At 57.1% G+C, this 21,225-nt stretch overlaps 1 protein-coding gene across 3 annotated transcripts in view; it reads right to left on the reverse strand.

Moving 5' to 3' along the window:
- Window positions 1–843: 843 nt before the first annotated feature.
- Window positions 844–21,225, reverse strand: part of FOXP4 (forkhead box P4) — a 34,868-nt gene continuing 14,486 nt past the window's right edge. Inside the window, exons 3-16 of one of the 3 annotated variants that reach the window (XM_011943943.1) lie at window positions 16,516–16,638; window positions 15,889–15,969; window positions 14,242–14,389; window positions 13,886–14,099; window positions 13,491–13,595; window positions 12,660–12,747; window positions 11,533–11,616; window positions 11,218–11,425; window positions 11,041–11,117; window positions 10,066–10,167; window positions 6,473–6,594; window positions 4,201–4,267; window positions 3,496–3,665; window positions 844–2,668 (exon numbers count right to left, since the gene is read on the reverse strand). In XM_011943943.1, coding sequence (XP_011799333.1) covers window positions 2,521–2,668; window positions 3,496–3,665; window positions 4,201–4,267; window positions 6,473–6,594; window positions 10,066–10,167; window positions 11,041–11,117; window positions 11,218–11,425; window positions 11,533–11,616; window positions 12,660–12,747; window positions 13,491–13,595; window positions 13,886–14,099; window positions 14,242–14,389; window positions 15,889–15,969; window positions 16,516–16,638 — 1,737 coding nt within the window. In that variant the 3' untranslated portion in view covers window positions 844–2,520. Of the gene's footprint in view, window positions 2,669–3,495; window positions 3,666–4,200; window positions 4,268–6,472; window positions 6,595–10,065; window positions 10,168–11,040; window positions 11,118–11,217; window positions 11,426–11,532; window positions 11,617–12,659; window positions 12,748–13,490; window positions 13,596–13,885; window positions 14,100–14,241; window positions 14,390–15,888; window positions 15,976–16,515; window positions 16,639–21,225 lie in introns of all 3 variants that reach the window. The other 2 variants (XM_011943950.1, XM_011943934.1) reach the window with 2 other exon arrangements.

The following is a 21,225-nucleotide window of genomic DNA, read 5'->3' on the forward strand; positions in this document are numbered from 1 at the left end:
GAATCACCTGAACCGAGGAGGCAAAGGTTGCAGTGAGCCGAGATCGCGTCATTGCACTCCAGCCTGGGCAACAAGAGCGAAACTCCGTCTTAAAAAAAATAAAAAATAAAAAAGACCAATGAGACGGCTGAGGCCCTGCGGATGTGCACAGTGGTCTGAGGCGGCGGGAGGGGCTCTGTGTTAAGGAGGGGCAGCAGGTGGGGAACCAGGACTTAACATGGGATGAGAGGCACAGGCTGGTGTGCTGGGGCTGGGGGAGGTGTCAGGGCCCATCTTTGGCTTAACAGCTTGGCCCTCGGCCTCTTTCCTGGCGGTCTATCCAGGGTCCCCTTTGTATAGGTTGAATGATCCCGCTTCCGCCATGAGCCCTCTACGACTATGATGACTATGGTCACCGCAATGTGCCACGTGGGTGTGCATGCACACTAATGGTCCTGCTTCAGGGTGCCACTGCCACACCGGGGCACGACTACACACACACCTATCCAGGCAGCCCCCTCGAAGACATGGACAATGGGCCCGGAAGGACACCTGGGCATGGGGGTGGACGTCTCCAGAGCCGGTGACACAGGTAAAGGAATCCTGCAGCAGTGGTCCTCTCCATCCCTGCAGCAAATCAGCTGCCTTGCTTCAACACTCCGGCAAGAACTTGGATTTCAAACTAGTGAAAGAACTAGGGCAAAGGACTGGGACTCCCCTGTATGGCTACTCATTCCGTTCACTCACAGAAACCACCACCACAGCGACCCTCACATTGCAGCTGCTCTGCCCAGGCTCCCCCAGCAGAGCGATCTTTCAGCTTTAATGCCCCTCCCCTCCCGCATCTTGGCGACACACACAGGGCCCGGTGAATAGAGGACGTTTAATATTTCTGTGCTGGTCAAACGGAACACAGGTGGGGAATACACGGGGAGGGGGCAGAGGGCCCCCTGCCTCTCAGGAGGGGTGGCTTGTGAGGGGTGTATGTGGGGGATTCTTGGGAAATATCCAAGGAGTCTTCTCAGTAAAGGGGCCAGGCTAGGGGTGTTATGAGCATCCGATACACCCAGTCCTTGGCCTTGAGTTGGGGTCCCCCATAGGGGGTCTGTGGAGAGTCTCACTTTTTTCCAGCTCTTTTGCTGGAATCCACACTCCCAGCACAATGAGTGACTTGGTCCTAGAGAGGGGTCTGGAGAGCCCCCAGGAAGCAGCCCAGGGTCGGGGAGGAGGGCTCCCGTGCCCACTCCCGAGAGGGTGAGAACCTGCTTCCTCCCCTCCTTTCTCCTTCCCCCAGGCTGGGCAGGAGCAGAGGGGAGGGGAGCAGGGCCCTGCCTCCACTGAGCCCCAGGGTCCTTGGGGTGGATGGAGGAGGGGTGGAGAGAGAGGGTCTTGGCCACCAACAGACACTGTAAACTTTGGTTTAAAACAATAACTTAAGTGGAGGGAGGGCTTCCAGCCTGGGGCCGAGGTGGGAGACTGGGAGGGCAGGTGCTGGGGAGGCGACAAAGGAAAAAGCCAACAAAAAGTTTTGGTTTTTGCTTCCGGCATAAGAAAGGTCTTTGGTCATCCGTTTAACTGGGGCAGGTGGAGGGGCGGGGGTGGGAGGTGGGCAGGGCAGGGGAGCTGAGGGAGGGTGACAGGACTGCAGAGAGGCCTGTAGACTGGATGTGGGTGTGGAGCGGGGGTCCAGCCTGGCCTTCTCCTGGGCTCCCGGCCCAGGCCCCGCCTCTGGCCTCAGGGGGAGCTTGGCTCCACCTGCAGAAGCACACCTGGCACAGACCTCTGTGGGTGAGGCGGTACCAGGCCTCTTCCTGTGGGGGCGGCTGGAGGAGCCCCCAGCAAACAGGGGTGGGGGTGGGGGTGGAGGCCTGGCTCAGCCTGGTTCTGTCTCAGGTTGGGGGCGGGGCTGGAGCCAGGTGGGCCTGCTCACACGGACCCCCACAGGGCACACACAGTCCCACCCCAGCAGCAGAGGGGGCTGTTTCTTCTGGGGATGGTCTGGAACTTCAGTTCCTCCACCCAGGCCACGGCAGGGTGGGAGCTGGGGGTGGAGAGTTCTTTCTTCACAGTATGGAAAAGAAGGCGGAAGGGAGCACGAGTTAGGAAAGTGGGGGCCTCTGGCCAGAAAACACGGCCAGAGCCAGGTGCCAGGGGGCCCTGGGTTTGACAGGGGTGGCTAAGCCCCGCCTGCGGGTCTCCATGGTGCTGAGGGGCCCTGTGGGGAGAGCTGGTGGGGGAGGAGGGCCCTGCTGCTGCTGGTGGTTGGGGGGAGGCGGTTTCAGATGTGGGGAGGGTCTGAGGAGGGGTCTGAACCCTCCGTGTCCTCTACTGGTCCCAGACCAGGGCTGTGTCCCTGGGGGTGGGGACCGTCCCTGCCCCGTGTTTTTGTCAGGTCACACTGGGAGCTGCTGGCCCGGGCCTCCCCCATCTGAGTCCTGGACTTGCCTTGAGGCTCGGGAGGGGCTGTGGAGTGAGGGGAGATGGGGCCTGGATTCTGGAAGGGAGGGGTCTCACCCCAGCCCTGTCGGTCCCTACAGGCCCTTAGGACAGTTCTTCTCCCGGCAGCTCCTCCTCCAGGTCTCTGTCTTCTGGAGGCCCCGAGGCGCTGGGGTTAGGGGCGCCCAGGGGAGGCCCCGGCTGCCTGTCTTCCTCCGCCTCTGCTGGCTCCTCCTTCACGTGCACCTGGTGGCTGAGGCAGAAGTATGGCATGGGCACCCGGTGGCTGTTCTCTGATCCCCTCTGCCCCCTGCCCCCCAAACGCACCCACAACTCTGGAGCACAGTGGGGTGCTGACAGCCCCCTCCCCAGGATCACATAAGCCCTGAGGGCTGATCTCCCCTAGGGCTCTCTTCAAAAAAAGCCGGTGCTGGGGCAGAGACTGCTCTGGGTTGGGGAGGAGAGAAGAGGGGAGCAAAGGGGAGATGAGTGAGTGGAGGAAGGAGAAGAAAGAGAGAAGAGACACCAGGCGAGGTGGCTCACAATGTAATCCCAGCATTTTGGGAGGGCGAGGCTGGTGGATCACCTGAAATCAGGAGTTCGAGACCAGCCTGGCCAGCATGGTGAAACCCCATCTCTACTAAATACAAAAAAATCAGTTGGGCGTGGTGGTGCGTGCCTGTAATCCTAGCTACTTGGGAGGCTGAGGCAGGAGAATCACTTGAACCCAGGAGGCAGAGATTGCAGGGAGCCAAGATCTTGCCATTGCACTACAGCCTGGGTGACAGAGTGAGACTCCATCTTAAAAAAAAAAGAGGGAGAAGAGAGGAGGAGGAAAAATAGGAAAGGAAGAAAAGAGGGGGCAGAGAAGGTGGGGAGGTAGGGAGAGGGGTAAGAACAGGCAGGTGGGACATGGGAGGGCTGAGAGGGTTGATGAGGGAAGGAAGAGAGAAGCCACTTGTCCTGGGGAGAGGTGTGCTGGGGGTGGGATGGGGAACCCCACCCAGAGTGGGGGATGATGCCTCCTCCCTGGTGCTTGAGGGGCACTGGGGTGGGTGGGGGTCCATGCTGTGTGCTCACCTGTACTGGGGTGGGGAGAGGCGAGGAGGGCTGCTGCTGCCATTGCTGGGCAGCGGCTCCACGGGGGCACCCACATCATCGTGGCTGAGGGGCAGGAGGCTGCTGGCGGAGCCAGGGTTCAGCATGCCAGGGCTGTTGAGGAGGGGGAAGCTGCTCTCGGCCAGGGCGGCCTGGAGGGGCACAGGGTTGGGCCTCGTCAATAGCTCCACAGGACGGGGCACACTCAGTCAAGTGCTGTGCCTTCCCCATCTGCTAGAGAGCCGCCTGCGTGTCTGCTACTGGCCCCCTGGGCGGGCAGGTCTGGGCAACCCCAAGCCCCAACTCAGCCTTTGAATGTAGCACCCCTCCCCCATGGCTGGAACTCTGACCCCCAACGTCCTACCTCCCAGCTTTCCTGGAACCTGGGCCTGGCTTATCCCCTCTCCCAGGGGACAGAAAATCCCCAGACTGACAAACCAGGAAAGGGGATGCTATGGGTATGCCATCCTCCCAGCTGCCTGCCTTGTCTGAACCCAGCCTTGAAAGCAGACGAGGAGACTGGCCCCAAGTTGGGGTGGGGCAGAGAGGTGGGGTCTTGGAGAGTTTGGGTCTTCACCCTCTTTCCCTCCTTTGGCCAGTCCTCTGCAGGGGAGGATGAGGGTCTCTTGTATGAGAAAGCAAGGGGGCGGGAGGTAGAGGTGAGTGGGTGGGCTCTGGGCCGGTCACCTGGTAGCTGGCATTAAGTGCTCCATAGCTGAGGCCCGAGATCATGTTCTTCACCAGGGTGGGGCTCCTGGAGGACAGAGAAGGCCATCTTTGGCTCACTCATTCACTTAGCTCTTCATGCGCATCTCTTTACTCTCACTAAGTCAAGGCCTGTGCTGGAAATGGGTCCCATTCCCTATTCCAGGAGGCCAGAGCGGATCAGCCACTGTCTTGGAGCTGTGTGTGTGCTTGGTCTGATTCGGTCCTCACACTGAACTGGCCCTCCAGGAGCAGCCCCTTCACAGGTGGATGCAGGGGGCTTGGTTCAGGGACCTGTCCAGGTCTCGGAGCTGGGAAGTGGGAACTGGCATCCCCCCAATGTCTGCCTTCACAGCATGCTGCCCCCCACCCGTTTTCTCTCTCCGGTCTAGATTTTCCAGTGTTTGGCAAGGTCCGATCTATAGCCTCAGTAGTTACACACCTATTCTGCCCACACTGTCTTGCCATCCTAGATTCTGGGACATGTCAGACATATGCTCAGCCTGTCCCCACATGCTCCATACAGAAGGCTTCTCTGCACAGGAAGGTGTTTGGGAGTTGGGACAGGAGAAGCAGTGGCTGAGGGCTGTCCCTCTTCCAGTGATGACACCATCACAGAGCTCTCACAGGGCCTAAGGAAGAGGCCAAAGGTCACCAAACTGGTGAAAGCAGAGGTGCAAGTGCAGCCAGGTCTTCTGATGTAAGTCAGTAATGAGACATGCCAACACCCGGCCTGGAGACTGGCCCCGGGCATTCACCAGGGCATGGCTTCCCTCCTTTCTCCACGCTCCCACACTGCCTGGGGTGCAAAGGCTCCAGCCTGGAGAGCAGGCATCTTTGAGGGGAGCAGACACCCCACACCTCAGAGACATCCATCTAACTTGTTCTCCTTACCCAATAGCTTTGGCCCAAGGGGCACAGCAAGCAGGTGGCTGGGGTGGGGGTATCTGGGGTGGGGAGAAGGCCACTGCTGCTACGTGGAAGCCAAAAGGGAGGTCCTGACCCTGTCCCAGGCTCCTCAGTTTCCGTTTAAACTGCCAGGTGGAGGCCAGGTGCCATAGCTCATGCCTGTAATCCCAGCATTTTGGGAGGCCGGTGCGGGCAGATCACCTGAAGTCAGGAGTTCGAGATCAGCCTGGTCAACATGGTGAAACCCCGTCTCTACCAAAAATACAAAAATTAGCTGGGTGTGCTGGTGCATGCCTGTAATTCCAGCTTCTCGGGAGGCCAAAGCAGGAGAATCGCTTGAACCCAGGAGGTGGAGGTTACAGTGAGCCGAAATCGTGCCACTGCACTTCACCCTGGGCAACAGAGCAAGACTCCCTCTCAAAAAAATACTAGGCCGGGTGCGCTGGTGCACGCCTGTAATCCTAGCACTTTGGGAGGCCAAGGCAGGTGGATCACCTGAGGTTGGGAATTCGAGACCAGCCTGACCAACGTGGTGAAACCACATTTCTACTAAATACAAAAAAATTAGCCAGGCATGGTGGCGGACACCTGTAATCCCAGCTACTCGAAAAGCTAGGGCAGGAGAATCACTTGAACCTGGGAGGTGGAGGTTCCAGTGAGCTGAGATCGCTCCATTGCACTCTAGCCTGGGCAACAAGAGTGAAACTCCTTCTCAAAATAAATAAATAAATAAATAAATAAAATAAAATAAAATAAAATAATAAAATTAAAATAATAAATAAATAAACTGCCAGGTGGTGAAGCCGAGCACAAAAGACTAGGAGGGCAGAGACCTGGTCCTGGAACCAGCTCTGCCACAAATCTGCTCTGGGGCCTCCTGCCAGCCCCTGGCCCTCACGGGCCCTCCTCTGCCGTAAGATGAATTGGTGGGGTCCCGGGACCTCAGAGGTCTCGTCATCCTGATAAGCTGAGAAAGCGGGTGTCTTGGGGGTGGCAGCCCCTCACCCATGGCCCGTTGGCCAGCATCTGCCTGTGTGTCAGCTCTAGCCAGGGCTACCTGGGGCCCCCGTCTCTCTCTGCTACCAGGCCTCCCGCTTGGCCCCTTCCCTCAGTCAGAACGAGGACAGAAGAGGACATAAATGTCTGCCTTCTGATTATCCATCACGTCCAGATTCCAGTCCCCTGTCCCCAGGCACTAGTCTCCTCTGCTCCTTTCTCCCCACACCCCTTCCCCCAGCCAGGAAGGATCTGGTGCACATGGGTACCCTGGAGAGGCAGGGGGTGGGGGTGAGCTGGCTTCTGCCCCCTGGGCAGGTACACCCCACCCAGCTCTGGACGCACGTACCCTGTCATCTTTGGCGGCCTCCGCTTCTGATACTCCTGCTCGTCCACAGTCCACACGGCACCCTTGACGTTCTCCACGCGGACGAAGCACTTGTGCAGGCTGAGGTTGTGGCGCACGGCATTCTGTGGGTGCAGTGAAGAGGAGCTCAGAGGTGGTTTGCTTGGCCAAGCACAAACAGGACAGTCCTCATCCCATCCCATGTCCCACGCAGCAGTGACCCACCTTCCCCAGCTCAGGGATGAGCAGGGGAGGGGGGTGGGCTGGAAGGAGACCCAACCAAAGGGAAGGCAGGCCCCTACCCTTTCCATAGAGCCAGGGGCTCCCAGCCTCTTCACCATGGATGACCCATTTTATTAGCTGCCTCCTCTCTCCTTGCCGCATCTTGGAAAGTTCTGTCTACTAACTAAATGCTATCTAGTTAGTAATAGTCTGTTTCATCATCTTTATTAATCAAAGACACATGTAATTGTTACTCAGGGCTTTGGATCAGCAGCAGATCACATTCGGGCCCCAGCATCTCTGCAAGCCCAGGATGCTTTATCTCAGGTGCATGCAGAATTTCCACTAAGCTTTTAAGAGTTTGGGAAAGAACTCACAAACCCTCACTGCCACCTCCACTGACCCACAGGAGCCTGGGAGCCATGCTTTGAGCTGTGGCTCAGAACAGGCAGCTTATATTTTGAGAGCATAAGGTATACAGTAGAGGCCTCATACATACTTGTTGAAATAAACAGGGAGAGAGGAGAGTGTGGGTTGACAGCTGAGAGGCAGAAAGTGGAGAGAAAGAAGATAAGTCACCTTGTCCATCCCACCTCCTCCTGGAAGGATAACTTCAAGAATTGAGGCCATCTGGTTTGTAGGATGCTTGGGTGAGGGCGGGGTGCTTGACCCAGTTCCCCCCTTCATCGCCATGGGACCCCGCACAAGGGCCCTAGTCTGCCCCGCCTCATCCTGTCCCTCAGTCCTGTCCCTGCACCCTCCTCTCTCATCTGCACTGCCCCCATCGACAGCTCCCGGTTATCACCATCCCTGCCTGCATCCCTGTCCCTGTTACCTGTCCTCCCTTAGCCTCCCCCGCCTCGTCCCCATCCTTGTCTCCTCTTTACATTTCTAAACGGGGAAGAAAGCGGGTAGGGCAGGCAGCCCGTGCCCCTGGAGATCCCCTCTCCCTCTCTCCCTTCCAACTCTTGCCACTTGCAACTGGCCCGATTTCATTACCAATTTTAATTTGCCTCTAATTAAATCCTGTGTATTTTTCCGACTCGCTTGCTAATCCACGAGGGAGGCGGGCGGCTGGAGTGGAATCTCTTGGAGCGATAATTACAAAGGGCCTAATCACGCCGGGGCTCCTGCCTCGGAATAAATTTGCCCGCATTACGGGGCTCCGATCCTCCGCTTTGCAAATGAGAATGACCCCAATTTCCGAGGATGGCCTCACCGGGGCTTTTTTCCCTCATTTCGAAGCCTGATTCGTGATGAGAGACTAATTCGTTACGCTGAAACATTAACGGCAATTTAAGGGGTCTGGCGGGGGCTGCGTAAACAAAAGGACGGGCCCACAACACGGGCCTTGGGAGGGGATGGACACAGGGAGGGCCAGCAAGGACCATCAGCTTGGCAGATGGCAGCTCCGTCCCTGGATGAACGGCAGCTGGCTGGGCCCACACCATGCCGGTTTCCAACCCTTCTGCCCTGGTCTGAGGTGGAAAGTATCTCAGGGTGGGAGCCAGCAAAGGTGAAGAAGGGAAAGAAGGAAGCACAAATAATGTGGGAGAGGAGGAGAGATGACCTGAGGGGCTGAGAAATGAGTGGAAAGTAGAGGTAGAAGGGAAGCAGAGTTGGGTGTAGACGGCGTATTTCCAAAGTAACATGAATGAATTTGGTTGAAAAAAACCAGAAGGTCAAAGTGGACCTCAAGTTGGATGGATTCTGTTGTGCCATGAGGAAGGCTCAGGCAGTTTCCTCGGGCAACAAAGGCAGCAGCAGAGTACTGCTAACAGGGAAAGTCACCACCACTTTCCCCAGCCCAGATGCTTCTTACTAGACCCTAGACTAGGTGAGGGGAGATGGGGGTGAAGAACTAGGAGGAGAGGGAGAAACACACCACAGAGATGTCAAAGGCTGGGCTGGGCAAGGGTGGCAGGGTTAGAATATTGGGGGTGGCTTCAGGATGGTCATTGAGTGGTTTAAGGAAGTCACTGAATCTGACCTCTAGAGAAGAATTAATTGCAGCAGGGCATAACAGGTAAGAAAGAAGGAAGGAAGGAAAGTGGCTTCGCAGTACTTTGCCCCCAAAAAGGAGGCTGTCTTATGGAAAGGAGGCTCTATATTGCTACCCCTAAAGGCAAAGGATTAATATGCATTATTCAACATTAGGTAATAATTATAACGATCCCTTACATTTGTAGGGCTCTATCATTTATAAAAATCTGGTATCTGAACTGACTTGGAGGTTGGAGACTGGACCAGGTGGTCCCAAGCAAGCCCTGCTGGCTCAGAAAGAGGGCAGGAATGTGGTTGGCAGAAAATGACATCACTCACAGCCAATGAGAGCAGCTGTCCCAGCCTCCCAGCTTCTCCCAAGCTTTGGGAATTGGGTATGGGGATATGAAGGTCATGATGCAGTCCCTTCGGCTGCATTTAGCATACTCCCAGGGAAAAGATAGGCAGGCACTGTGCAGACCCCACCAAGTCCTGGGCGCTGGTGGGGAGGAGGGGCTCAGTGACACTTGTTGAAACCTAGTGGGATTGGGGGAGGTAGCCCGTTTAACTGCAGTTTCTTCAGTGGCCAGCAGGGGGACTCAGGAGCCAGGGATCCAATTAAGGTTCTGAGATAGAGTCCTTCCCCGTGTCTAAGCTTCCCTGCAGGGGCCAACACTCTCTCCTCCTTCCCCCCACCCCACCCGGCCCCCGCCCACTCTCCCAATTTAGATATCACCTTCCCACCTTGACACACACACACACACACACACACCCCTTTTGGTTATAGAAAAATAAATGGCCTAGTGCCCTAGCATCTCTGTGTCCCATTTTTCTAGGGTCCCCCTCTTGCCTGCTTCTGCTCTCCCAGGAAAACTTATGGCTGAAGGTGTTGAAATGACTAATTGGATAGAGACAATTATCTTCCTGCCAGGGACGGCAGTGCTGGGGAGGGCTGTGAGTGCTGTCAGTGCTCCAGTGTGTGGTCCACGGCTCTTGGTCCATCCATGTGTCTATACCTGCACCTTCCTAGCCCCAGCCCAGGCTTTAGAACATGTACCTTAAGCCAACTTGGGCATCAACAATTCCTAGAGGCCCTACTTCATGGGGCTGGCATCTTTGGGGCCCTTGGGGGTGTGCCCTAGAGAAGGATTGCTTCCCAGAAAGGAGGCAGCACCAGGCTGGCAGGAAGGGATCCCTAAAAGGTGGTTATGGAACAATCCACAGCTCCTGCTGAGGTGGGTGTGGGCACGCAGCCCTGGCTGGGCCCTTGGGTGGCTGTTTCTGCAGGACTAATTGTTTAGGGAACTAATTATTAGGCAGCCTTGGTCTCCACGGGATATGGTAAGTCCAAGGGTGACTGGGGCCCAGAAGGTGGAAGGGGCCTGCTTCACCTTCCAGGTGGCAGTGTTTCTGCGGAAATAGGCGAACATCCTGGTGAACCAGTTATAGATCTCATTCAGCGTCAGCTGCCTGTCAGGGGTTTCCAGGATGGCCTGTGGGCAAGGAACAAGCAAAGGGACAGTCAGCCTGGGCCTCGAAGGGTCACAGCTCTGGGTTCCCTCGCCCAGTATCTCTCCCTTCTGCCTGGCCCCGAGCTCACCTTGTGAGAAGACCTGCTCAGAAATGTGTGGATAACAAGATGGGTGGTGGCTGGTGGGTCTCCTGAGAGACACAGGCTGGCTACAGCCCGGCCAAGGATAAAGAGGGCAGGAGCTTCCAAGGGCTATATATTTACAAAAAGGACTGGAGTTGCTTCTGGAGAGGAAATGCCTTTAGTACCCAGCCCTGGACTGAGGGTGAAAGCAGTCAGTCCTGTCTTTCTTGGGCGAGACATCCACCAGGTGGAGGCTGTTTGGAATTTATCCTCATTTTGGCAAAAGGCACACTAAGCACAGTGTGTGTGTGTGAGAGAGAGAATGTGTGTGAGGGTGTACATGCCTGTGTGGGTATCAGGGAGAATATATGTGTTCATGTATGTTCACGCTTGAGTGTGAATACTATGTGAACACTGGTGACATGAAGATCATGGGCTTGAGGGAGGAAAGAGGAAGGAGACAGACAAAGAGCGACTCTAAGTCTATCATGGGGTGCTGTGTACACGGAAATCAGCACACAAATGTCAAGGTGGGTGTCAGCAGGAAGAGCAGTGTGTACACCCTCAGAGACACATGACCCTACCCAGCAGGCTGACGGGGCCCAGCCTGCAGGATAGCCCCGCATAGCAGAGAGGGAAGAGGGCCATGTGAGAGGGAGCGGGACAGCTCCACTGCTTGGCCCCAGGACCCTCCTGGAGGCAGGGGTGTGGTGGGGGCTGGGGAAGCAGCCTGTGTGCCATTCCCTACCCTCCTCCTACCTGCCCTGCTCACCTGGCGGATGAGGGAGGCGTAGGTGAAGGGGGGCCGGACGTCGGCGTTCTTGTAGAACTCATGATTCTGGGCCAGCTCTGGGGAGACAGGCAGAGGATGAGACAGCCAGACATGGGGCTCAGCTGGGAAAAACAGCCTCACTCTGCTATCACCCTGCGGACCCCAGCCCACCCTCACCTGAGGAGATGGGGGAGCAGAACTTGTCACTGCTTCTCCGACGGGCTGGGCCTCCACCATGCAGGGAGGCAGAGCCCAGGCCAGGGGGCCGTAGGGGGGTGACAGGGGCTGCGGCTGAGGTCGGGGGATGCACGAGACCATCTGGGAACGAGTCTGCTGCAGAGACGGTCACCTTGGAGAATGAGGAGGAGCCGGGGACCGGGTTCAGCTGTGAGCAACGGGGAGGGTACTGAGACCAGTGCCCGAGGGTGGGGGTCCCAAGGCTCCGGGTCCGTGGAAGGCTCTGGGAGGGGCGGGGAGGGGAGCAGCACTCACTGGCTGGCTGAAGGGCTTGGGTTCCGAGGGCCGCATGTGCAGGTGGGCCATCATGGCCTGCAGCCGCTCGCTCTCCTTGGCGAGCTGTGGAGGGTGGCAAGGCAGGAGGTGAGCAGGAGGCTGAACCCTGGAGGTAGTGTTGTCCCATCCCTCCACCGCCAGGCCCTTCAGAAGGTCACCGCTTCACACCCCCATTCGCCTCCTTGCCTCAGCATCCCGGCTCCCTCTCTCCCCCTCTCCAGGGAGGCCTCAGCAATGCTCTGCCCCTCAGGGGCTGCCAGCTCCACGAAGCCTCTCCCTTTCTCCCCTGGACGGCAACCATTTGAGCCTTCCCAGTGCGTCCTGGCTGGAGCTTATCCCTGCCTCTACATGTTGGGGGTCTTCTTCCTCCCCACCCGCAGGGGGCGGCCACTGTGCCTTGTGCAGTGGCACTTGTGTGTGAGGGCCTCACATACTGAATGCAGATGCAGGAATGGATGAATGGCTCAGACACCCCATTCATAAACTCAATGGGTCTTTCATGACCACCCTCTCACGCCAGGGCTGAGGGTGACGGGCAGGTGCTGGAGGGAGAGGGGTGAGCACAGAGGAGCTGCCCTGAGTAGCTTCCTAGGAACCCTGTGCTGCCGAGTGTCCCCTCCCAAAGAGCTGGGAGGCTCCCTTGGGAGAGCCAGGCTTCCTGGGTTCTAATCCCAACTCTGCTGCTCACAGGCAAGTTACGTGAGCTCTGTGGGCCTGTTTTCTCCGTCTGGAAAATGGGGACAATAACGGTACCCACCACATAAGGTTGTTGAGAGGATTCCTTGAGTTATATAAAGTATTTAGTACAGCACAAAGTAAGTGCCCCATATGTTAGCTGTTAATATTATTTTTGACGTTTCTATGTAGCATGAGTCTCTTCTGGACCTCCCAGCAGAGACGCCCCCAACCTTGGTTTACCCCTCAGAATCCAGCTGTCCTCACCTCACAACCATGGTCATTAGGACCTAGAAAGCATAAGATGGTGGCTTTGACCATAGGACCCTTCCATGAGACCCTCCCAACAGAGCCCACCTAGCAAGTCAGTGCTGTGGGTGGGCAGGGGCTGGAGCCCACCATGTCCCTCCCCAGCATCTTCCGGGCCACACCTGGATCTCCAGCTGCTGCACCACCTGCATCTGTACCCGGCACTGGGCTGTGCTCCGGTCATCCAGGGCATGCTCTGTGTTGAGGTGTCTTCAAGGGGAAGGGAGGAGAGAAAGTTGCCTCCGGTTTCCCTGCTGCCACCATCCTCCCATCCTATCCTCTAATCCCACCCACGGCCTGAAAAGCAGACAGACCAAGAGATACAAAGAAGAGAAAGAGGTGGGAAAACGGGGCAATGGAGGAAGGCTTCTCCCTTCTCGTCAGCCTCCTTTGATGTCTTTGCTAAAATCCCAGCTACAGAGAGATCTAATTGCAAATGAACTAATTAAGTAAACCTCTGACGAAGCGTGAAAACAATTTGTTTGACCCTGATGCTGCAAGGGTCTGGGAGACAGTGGAGTTAATCAGTCAGTGACAGAGCCTGGCACGGCTGTGGCAGCTGGCCGCCTGCTGCCAGCCGCCTGTCCACCTCCCGCCCTGCCTGTCTGTGGCCCTCAGCCTGTCACTCGCCATCACTCCCCGGGGCTGAGGCTGGAGAGGAGCTGGGGAGGGTGGGGGGAGGAGAAATGCTTATGTTTGTCCTCTCCTTCTCCTACCCGCACGCTGTGCTGGGGATGGGGTCGGAGAAATGCAGGCCCAGAAATATAGACAGGATAGGGAGTGGGAGGATCAGGGAGTCCGTGGGGGGCAGAGAAGGAACTAGAACCCCCTGGAGTGAGGACAGTAGTACAGCTAGTGAGGAGGGCCCCAAGAAGGGGCAAGCAGAGGGCAGGGATGGGGGAGGGGCCCTGTGGGGAAAGGCTGCTGGGGGAGGGGCTAGGGGTGACACCTACTTGATAAACTGGCCCAGGTCTTCACACAGGGTCTCACAGCCTGGCCACTTGCACTCTCCGTGTCCGTACAGGGGGTGGGAGCCGGGGGTCTCCTCGTGGGAAGAGCTGGGAGGACAGCAGGGAGGCGGCCGATCAGGGACCCTGAAGACCCCAGCGGCCCTGTAGTCAGCTGAGCACCAGCTCCCCTGCTGGTGACATTTCTGTCCCTAATACAGATTTCCTAGTGGCCAAGCAAGCACCATCTGTACACCCCGGAGAGGGAGTGAACCTCTGGTCCCTGGGCTCCACCCCCTCCCTCCCAGTCCCCATCACAGAGTCAGCCCTGGGGGGGGCGGTGGGGGCCAGGTCCACCCCCAGGGAGGGCTTTGGTGCCCCTCCCAGCCTGGGCCCCGTACCTGTCTCTCCGAGATGTGAGCACAGTGGGCTGTCCGTTGGGCAGGGTATGGTGGGAGAGAGGGGGTGAGACCTTGGGGGGAGCGGCGAACGAGGTAGCGGTGGCGGCCGTGCCAGTGAGGTCCAGCCCCTCCTGCTTGACGCTGTCCTCGGCAGGCTGCCCGGGGGCACCCTCACCCTTCCACAACTGGGGCAGGTCTGTTGGGCAAACAGCTGCTGTGGGAGAGACAAGGGAGGCTGGCAGGGCCCCACGAATGCTCGGCTTTCTACCTGGCCCCAACAGCAGGGGCTGCCAGCTCTTGGGTACAGGCAGGGCTGTGGGGTTGGGGCTGGGAGGGGAGGAGTGATGGGCGCTCACCTTGCGGAAGGGTCTGGAGGGGCCCCGAGGCTTGGTTGGGCTGCAGGCTGACCAGCCCCTGCCTCTGCAGGTTGAGCAGGTGCTGCTGCTGCAACTGTTGCATTTGCAGGAGCTGCTGCTGGAAGGCCAGCTGCTTGTTCCCCAGCGCCTGGTGAGGGGCCCGAGGGGGCGGGCAGAGAGGGGTGCCATCAGCTTCAGGCATGCCATCTGGCCCCCACCCTGCGGCCACCCCCTCCCAGGGCCTGTCAGCCCCTGGAGCTGTCGTTGTGGCGTCTGCAGCTGCAGTGTCTCTGCTCCCGGCCCAGCTTCCATAAGGCTGCATGCCTCCTCGCAGTAAACACACGCATGCACGCACGCACGCACGCGCGCAAACACACACAGCCAGACCCAGACACGCAGCACGACGCCCTCCCTCCTCCCGCCTCTCTCCTTCCGCTGCTTCAGCTCCCTGCACCGCAGCTGTGCACGCCTGGGGGGGCCTCATCACAATGATCGATGAGCCTGTCAGGTTCTGGGGGCCGCTCCTGCCTGGAGGGCACCCTTCCTACATGCCCGGGGTGCCCCCCTTCTGCTCTGGGGAGGGAGTTCTCTCTCCCCCAGCTCTTTTCCTCTCTTGCTTTTTAGATACAGAGAATCAAGGAGTCTGACGGGACTCACTGGGATCCAGGCTTGGAGAAGAGTCACATCACCACTGCCCAGGCGCCCTGTGCTTGCTGGCTCACCCACTCTACCTACCCCCACCCATTCAGTTCTTCACACAGGCACTGACAAGTCAAGCTGTCAGCAAGTCTCTTTTGCGCCCCAGAAGCCAAGCATGTCCTGGGTGGGTTGAGAGGCAGAGATGTCTCTGCCTGCCTGCTGGGGGTGGGAAGCATGGGGTAGGGTGGGGGCTAGCTATTCAATACAGAGACACAGGATAAACTTAGCCTAGAGATTTACCTGCCAATAACACAGCAATTACAAGACTGCGGAGGGGGAGGCTGGGGGTACTGGAGAATGCCTGGGTGTCAGGGCAGCCTTCCGGGAAGAGGAAACTGAGAGCTTGGGACTGCGGTTGGGCAGCGGGAGAGATGTACAGGTCTGGGACCCAGGGGAGAAGGGCCACCAGGGCCTGGTATAGAAGCTCCGATGGGGCAGAGGGTGTAGTCTGGGGAGCTCTGAGAGGAGACTGAGGGGTGGCTGGGCAAGTCACGACAAGAACGGGAAGAAGCTGGGGGCAGGCTGAGGTAAGGGGAGGTGGTTTGCTGAGGGACTCGGAGATTTGCGGGACAAGGAGGGGAGGGCTGAGGTGCTGGGTCACGAAGAGACAAGGGTACAGGAAGATGGCGTGACCACAGGGCAGCTGCACACAAGCGTGGCCCGGCAGACGCCACACACAGGGGTGACACGTACACACCTGTCTATACCCGTGTGCACAGAGACAACAACACGAGGCAAGGAGAGAAAGAACGAACGAGGATGAGGGGAGATGGAGACACGCAAGAACCACCATTCTCATTTCTCCCACACTGCTCCTTGATCCTCTTCCTCAACCTTTTCTTGATTTTTCTACTATTCCTGCAAGGCAATTCCCTCCTGACTGGCTCTAGACATCCAGCCTCCGGGCAGGGGGTGAGGGCGGTGGGGGACCCTACTACGGCCCCTTACCTCTTTGGGCTGTGGCTTCCCAGCCTGCTGCTGGGTGAGGAGTTGCAGGTGGAGCTGCTCCTGCTGCTTCTTGTAGTACTCCTGCAGCTGGGGGGGTGGGGGAAGGTTACCACTGGCAGGGGACTGCTATCCCCACAACAACCCCAGCCCTGTCCCATCTGGGCTCCTGGGGGCAGGAGAAGGGAGTTTCCCTAAAACATGGCCTGGCTCTCCCCAGTCAGCCTAGAGGGGCCCTGAGCAGGTCTGGGTGGGGAGGGAGGGGGCAAGGGATGGAGGAGATTCATTCCCACAGCTCTGAACCCTCCCAGCTTTTGGTGGATCTCCTGAACAGGTCATAGGGGACAAGGTGACAGGATGTTCCAGTACTCTGCCCTTCCCTGTTCAGGAGACAGAATTGGGGCCAGCATGCAGGGAGGGAGGAGGGGGAGTATTGTGGGGGCAGGGCTGCCATGAGAGATGCCTGACCTTTGACCTCTCCCCACTACCCTAGAGGAATGCAGATCAGTCTGGCCTGAGCAGTCTCTCTGGTTTCTGGGACAGCTTGGGCCCTTGGTGAGGTGTAAACAGGGTGGGAGGAGCCAGGTCAGGCAGAGGAGGAGGGACCAGCTGTCCTGGGGCCAGACTCACCTGCTGGAGCATGAGGGCTTGCTGCTGCTGGAGCAGGGCCTGCAGCTGCGGGGGTGACAGGATCTGCTGCATCTGTTGCGGTGTAAGCATCTGCGGCGACATCATGGCCACCGACACAGGCACCTGCGGGATTCGGCCCGTTAGCCCCGTCCCCTCGACCCCACCCCAGGAGGAGGCACCACCCAGTGCCCCACTCACAGCGTGGCAGAGTGGCTCCCAGGGAGGCTGCCTGGGTTCCAGTTCTGGCTCTGCCACCTGCTGGCTGTCTCTCTCTTTGGACGGTGACTTACCTCCTTGTAGTCTGTTTTTCTTATCTCTAAAATGAAAACAGTGATAGTGCCTACCTATTAAGGTCACCATGAGGACTAATCAGTGAATACTTAAAACAAGGCCTGGCACAGAGCAAGTGCATATAAGGGTTGGCTATTACCATAGGACCTGCCATCCTCAGAGCAGGAAGATTAGGCTGTAGTGACACTGGTCAGCAGAACCCATGCTTTGGCTGGTTCCCCCCGGTAATGGGGAGGAGCAGCACACTAGGCCACCCATAGTCTCACACAGTCTATTTTGAGACCACTTCCTGCAAGGTGGGCCTGGCTGGGAGGGCAGTCTACAGCATGGGAAGGATTCAAAACGCGGCCCACCTTTGCACGAGGACCTGCACTTTGTCTCCTCTCACACACCCCAGCACACCTGCCTGGAGGGCACACACAGTGGCCAGAGCTGAAGCCCACGGAGTGCTCTTGGTGCCATCCTGGTCCTGGTGTGCGTGCATGTGTGTAGCTATGTCTAGGGTGGGGTGGGAAGAACAGCAGGCAGGGAGTTAGCAGGGCAGGCTTCTGCTCCTAGCTCTGCACTGAACTGGCTGTGTGACTCTAGCAAGTCACTTTCCCTCTCTTATGTTTCGGTCTCCTCAAACATAAAACATAGGAGACTGGGCTGTAAGAGATGATTCCTTCTAGGCTGGAACATTCAGAATTCTCAAAGTATAACAGCGTTCTGCCCCCTGCCCTGGGTCAGGCCTCTAAAGAAGGCCCAAAGAATCCCGCTACAGGGAAAAGATTCAGAGAAAAGCAATGACATCATTCTCTTCCCAGCCCCACCTCCCCTGAACCCCCCAGGCTTGTGCAGTCATGGACGGGCAGGTCTCAGCTGCTATTTTGTCTTGTTCCCGTTTTAGCAGGACAGGTGCTCTGATGGGGCTGTCTGCTGCCCCTTCCACTCTGTGACCTCATGCATACAGGACTCTTCCATAATTTCCTCTCTCATTTCCAAGCTCTGGCAGAGTGCCTGGCACACAGTAGGTACTCACTAAGTGTTTGCCCCCCAGAGCTGAAATGCCTTCTCCGGCACCTCAGAGGCCCCTCTGCCAGCCCCAGAGCAGGAAGGGAAGGGTACAGGGCTAGCCCAGTCAGGGAGGAGTGCTGTGCAGAGACTTGTCCTAGACTATGACAGGCTAGGTCCTCAGGGTCCTCCCCCAAGCCTCAGCCTCACCTGTGGGGTAGGGGAGGAGGAGTTGGTTCTCTTTTCAATGCCTGGCAGGGGCAGGACTCAGCCTTGAACCACCCCTTAAGCCATGGATTAGGAAATCCCCAGGCAGAGAAGCAACCGGGGAGGTACAGTGAATCCAAGGACATCGGGGAATCCCACTGCTCCCAACACCTCTTGCTCACCCCACCACTAGTAGCTGTCCCTGCCCCTGGGCTTTACTCCTCTATCCCAGCCCATCCCTATCCACAGGGCCCTGGGAGGGGTAACACCTAGCTCTTTAGTCATGGGCATACCATGTGAATGAAGTCTCCAAGGGACCTCTAGGCCAGTGGGGGATGTACCCTTAGGAGTGATTTTAGTTCTTTTTTTTTTTTTTAACCTCATTTTTACCAATGAGGAGACTGGGAAAGTCTGGCGGCCTTAAGTGGCAGGGTTGGGATTTAAGCCCAGGTCTGCATACTCCATAGCTCCCAGGGTTTTCACATCCTATGCTGCCTGCCCCACCCCAGGGCAGGTCTTGGGAAGGGTTAGGGAGAGAATGTGGAGGTGGGACGTCTGGAGGCTGAGGGGGCTGATATGGCTGAGATCCCAAAGGCTAACTTCCTACTCTATGGTTATATCCCAGAAGGACTCTCTGAAAGCCAGGCTGCAGGGGTGGATGTGGGGGCCTGGGGTTGGAGGCAGACAACGGCATAGACCCAACACCAGAGCCAGCCCCTAAGTCTGTTGTTGGGTGTTCCAGAGGCAGTTGGGGAGGCTGCTCAAAGAAGGTGGGTTTTGCCATCCAAAGACATGGAACAAGTACCACTGTCCTTTCTTTCCTCCTCCCAAAGGGATGCCCAACAAAGAGAGGCATCCTGGTGAGGGTGAGCTCAGAGCCCTAGATTTCTGGGTCAGGTGACCTTGGTTTTTGTCTGATATTTACTAGTCTTGAAATCACCAAGCCTCACTTTCCCTGTTGGCTAACTGGGATTTGGGGCACCTGCCCTCCCTGCATCATTAGCGGATGTTGCTGACTGCTTATTACGTGCCAGGCATGGCACTTGGCTAAGCCCTTTACACGTATATCTCATGGAATCTTCAGGGCAACCCTGTGAGGATGGTGTCATCATCATTAACATCTCACAGATGAGACGGGAAAACTGAGGCCCAGAGAGGTTAAATTACCTGCCCTGACCCTGACCCCAAAGAGACAGTGGGAGCAGGGGTGAAAGTGACTTGTACGCCATTAAATTCCACGTAAACGTGAAGAAAATCACTTTTTAAAACATTCTGGATTTTCCCTTTCCCCTCTTCTGTCTCCTCCCCTGGTGTGCCTTAGGTTACTGCCAGACAAAGGTCACTGAGGACCAAGGCACTAGGACACTCATTCTCACTGCTGTGACAGCTGAACTAGAGACGAACGTGGCCCGCAACAGGAAAGACTGAGACCAGACACTCAGAAGATCTTTCCAGGCACCAGGACTGTGAGTCACTGACAGGGGCATGCAAAAAAAGGATGTGGCCTTTCCTTCCTTGGGCCTTTCTTACTTGGACGCAGGGGAATGGAAGAGATGACCTTGGAAGGCCTCCTTGGCACTTGCTGTTCCTGCCACTTGGCTGAGCAGCTGCCTGTGGAGGCTGCTACAGAGATCTGGATGGATTACATGGTGTGCACTCACCTCGAGGTGGCCCACTGGGGTCACAAAGGGTCTGGGAAGTGGCAGCCGCATGCTGATCTCTTGAGCTGGTTGACCTCATCCACCTCTCCCTGTGACCCTTGGGGGTCTGAGAACTGAGCTGGAGCTCCTCTGGTGTCCCTGCTGGCCGCTCGCCAGGCTCAGATGCCTCGGGATGGGTGCTCTGCAGCTAGCAAGCTCAGCAGCGCCCATGAGTCAAGCATCTGGAGGGTAGTTGGGCAGCTAAGTGCTAACTGAAGCCCTGGCAGTGTGAGCCCCGGGCCAAACACCGGCAGCGGCCTCCAGCCCCTCCCTCAGGGACCGTGCAGCCAGCCATGAATACAGTGTGCTCGGCTGGATGGTCTGACTGGAAGGAACAGGGACAGTGCCTGACACATAGGAAGCTTATTTGGGGGCTGAGAGTGGGAATGAATGCAATTTGGTGCCAGGATCAAGGACCCAAATTGTCTTTAAAGTATGGGGTCCTGTGAGTGGGGGGCAAAGTGGGGAGACCAGGCAAGACTTTGATTTGGCTTAAACTCTCCCGCAAATGACCAGAAGTCCTCAAACTAATTCTGGGCTGTAGCTGCAGCAAGGAAACATAGCAGTGCAATATAAAGAAGAACTTCTGGAAATGCCAGATGGGGATGGACGAAGCCAAGGCCCCAGCCACCTTGGCCCCCACCATGTTCTCAACTCTCGGCCACCTGTGCCGCCTTCTGTGATAGGCCTCTCCCTGGTGGGGTCCAGGCCTGGAAGGAGGGCCCCTCACTAGGCTAGGGCTGGAGACCTGATACAGTTTTGGAAACTCTTCTAAAGCTGGCTCTGGAGGAGAAGGGTGATGAATGTGGCTGGGAGGTGTGTGGGCAGAAAATCCTGCTGGGGAGCAGAGCAGCATTCTGTGGGGAGCCCTGGGAAAGGAACTGCCCTTGATCTCCCTCCATTATCCACTGCACTCAGGCTCAAGATGCACTTTTCTGCTCAGGTGGGGAGCCCAGTCCTTGCTCTCACCAGTCTTGAGCTCACGGAAGAGCATTTCAAGGCCCTGGGCCCTACTTCAGGACAAGGATCCGACCTCCTTGGAGATAATAAACTTAGGAATAGGGGCAGAAAGCAAGGAAGGTGTCCAGGGTTGGAGGAGAAATAGAGGGATCAATATAGGCAGGGAATCCAGGCTCCTGGGGAAGCATGGCCCCAAGAACCCCCATTTCCCTGAGACCCTGAGAACTATCTGGCCTAGGCTTCTACACCTGGCAAATACTGGCATTATTACCATGCCAAGCACAATGCAGAGATTAAAAGTGTGAGTTCTACTGGCCGGGCACGATAGCTCATGCCTGTAATCCCAGCACTTTGGGAGGCAGAGGCGGGCAGATCACCTGAGGTTGGGAGTTTGAGACCAGCCTGATCAACATAGAGAAACCCTAAAAATACAACGCTACTAAAACCTACTAAAAATACAACTCTACTAAAAATACAAAATTAGGTGGGTGTGGTGGTGCATGCCTGTAATCCCAGCTACTCGGGATGTTGAAGCAGGAGAACTGCTTGAACCCGGGAA

The sequence above is a fragment of the Colobus angolensis genome, unplaced genomic scaffold (genome assembly GCF_000951035.1).
Source record: "Colobus angolensis palliatus isolate OR3802 unplaced genomic scaffold, Cang.pa_1.0 Scaffold105, whole genome shotgun sequence".
Lineage (NCBI taxonomy): Eukaryota > Metazoa > Chordata > Mammalia > Primates > Cercopithecidae > Colobus > Colobus angolensis.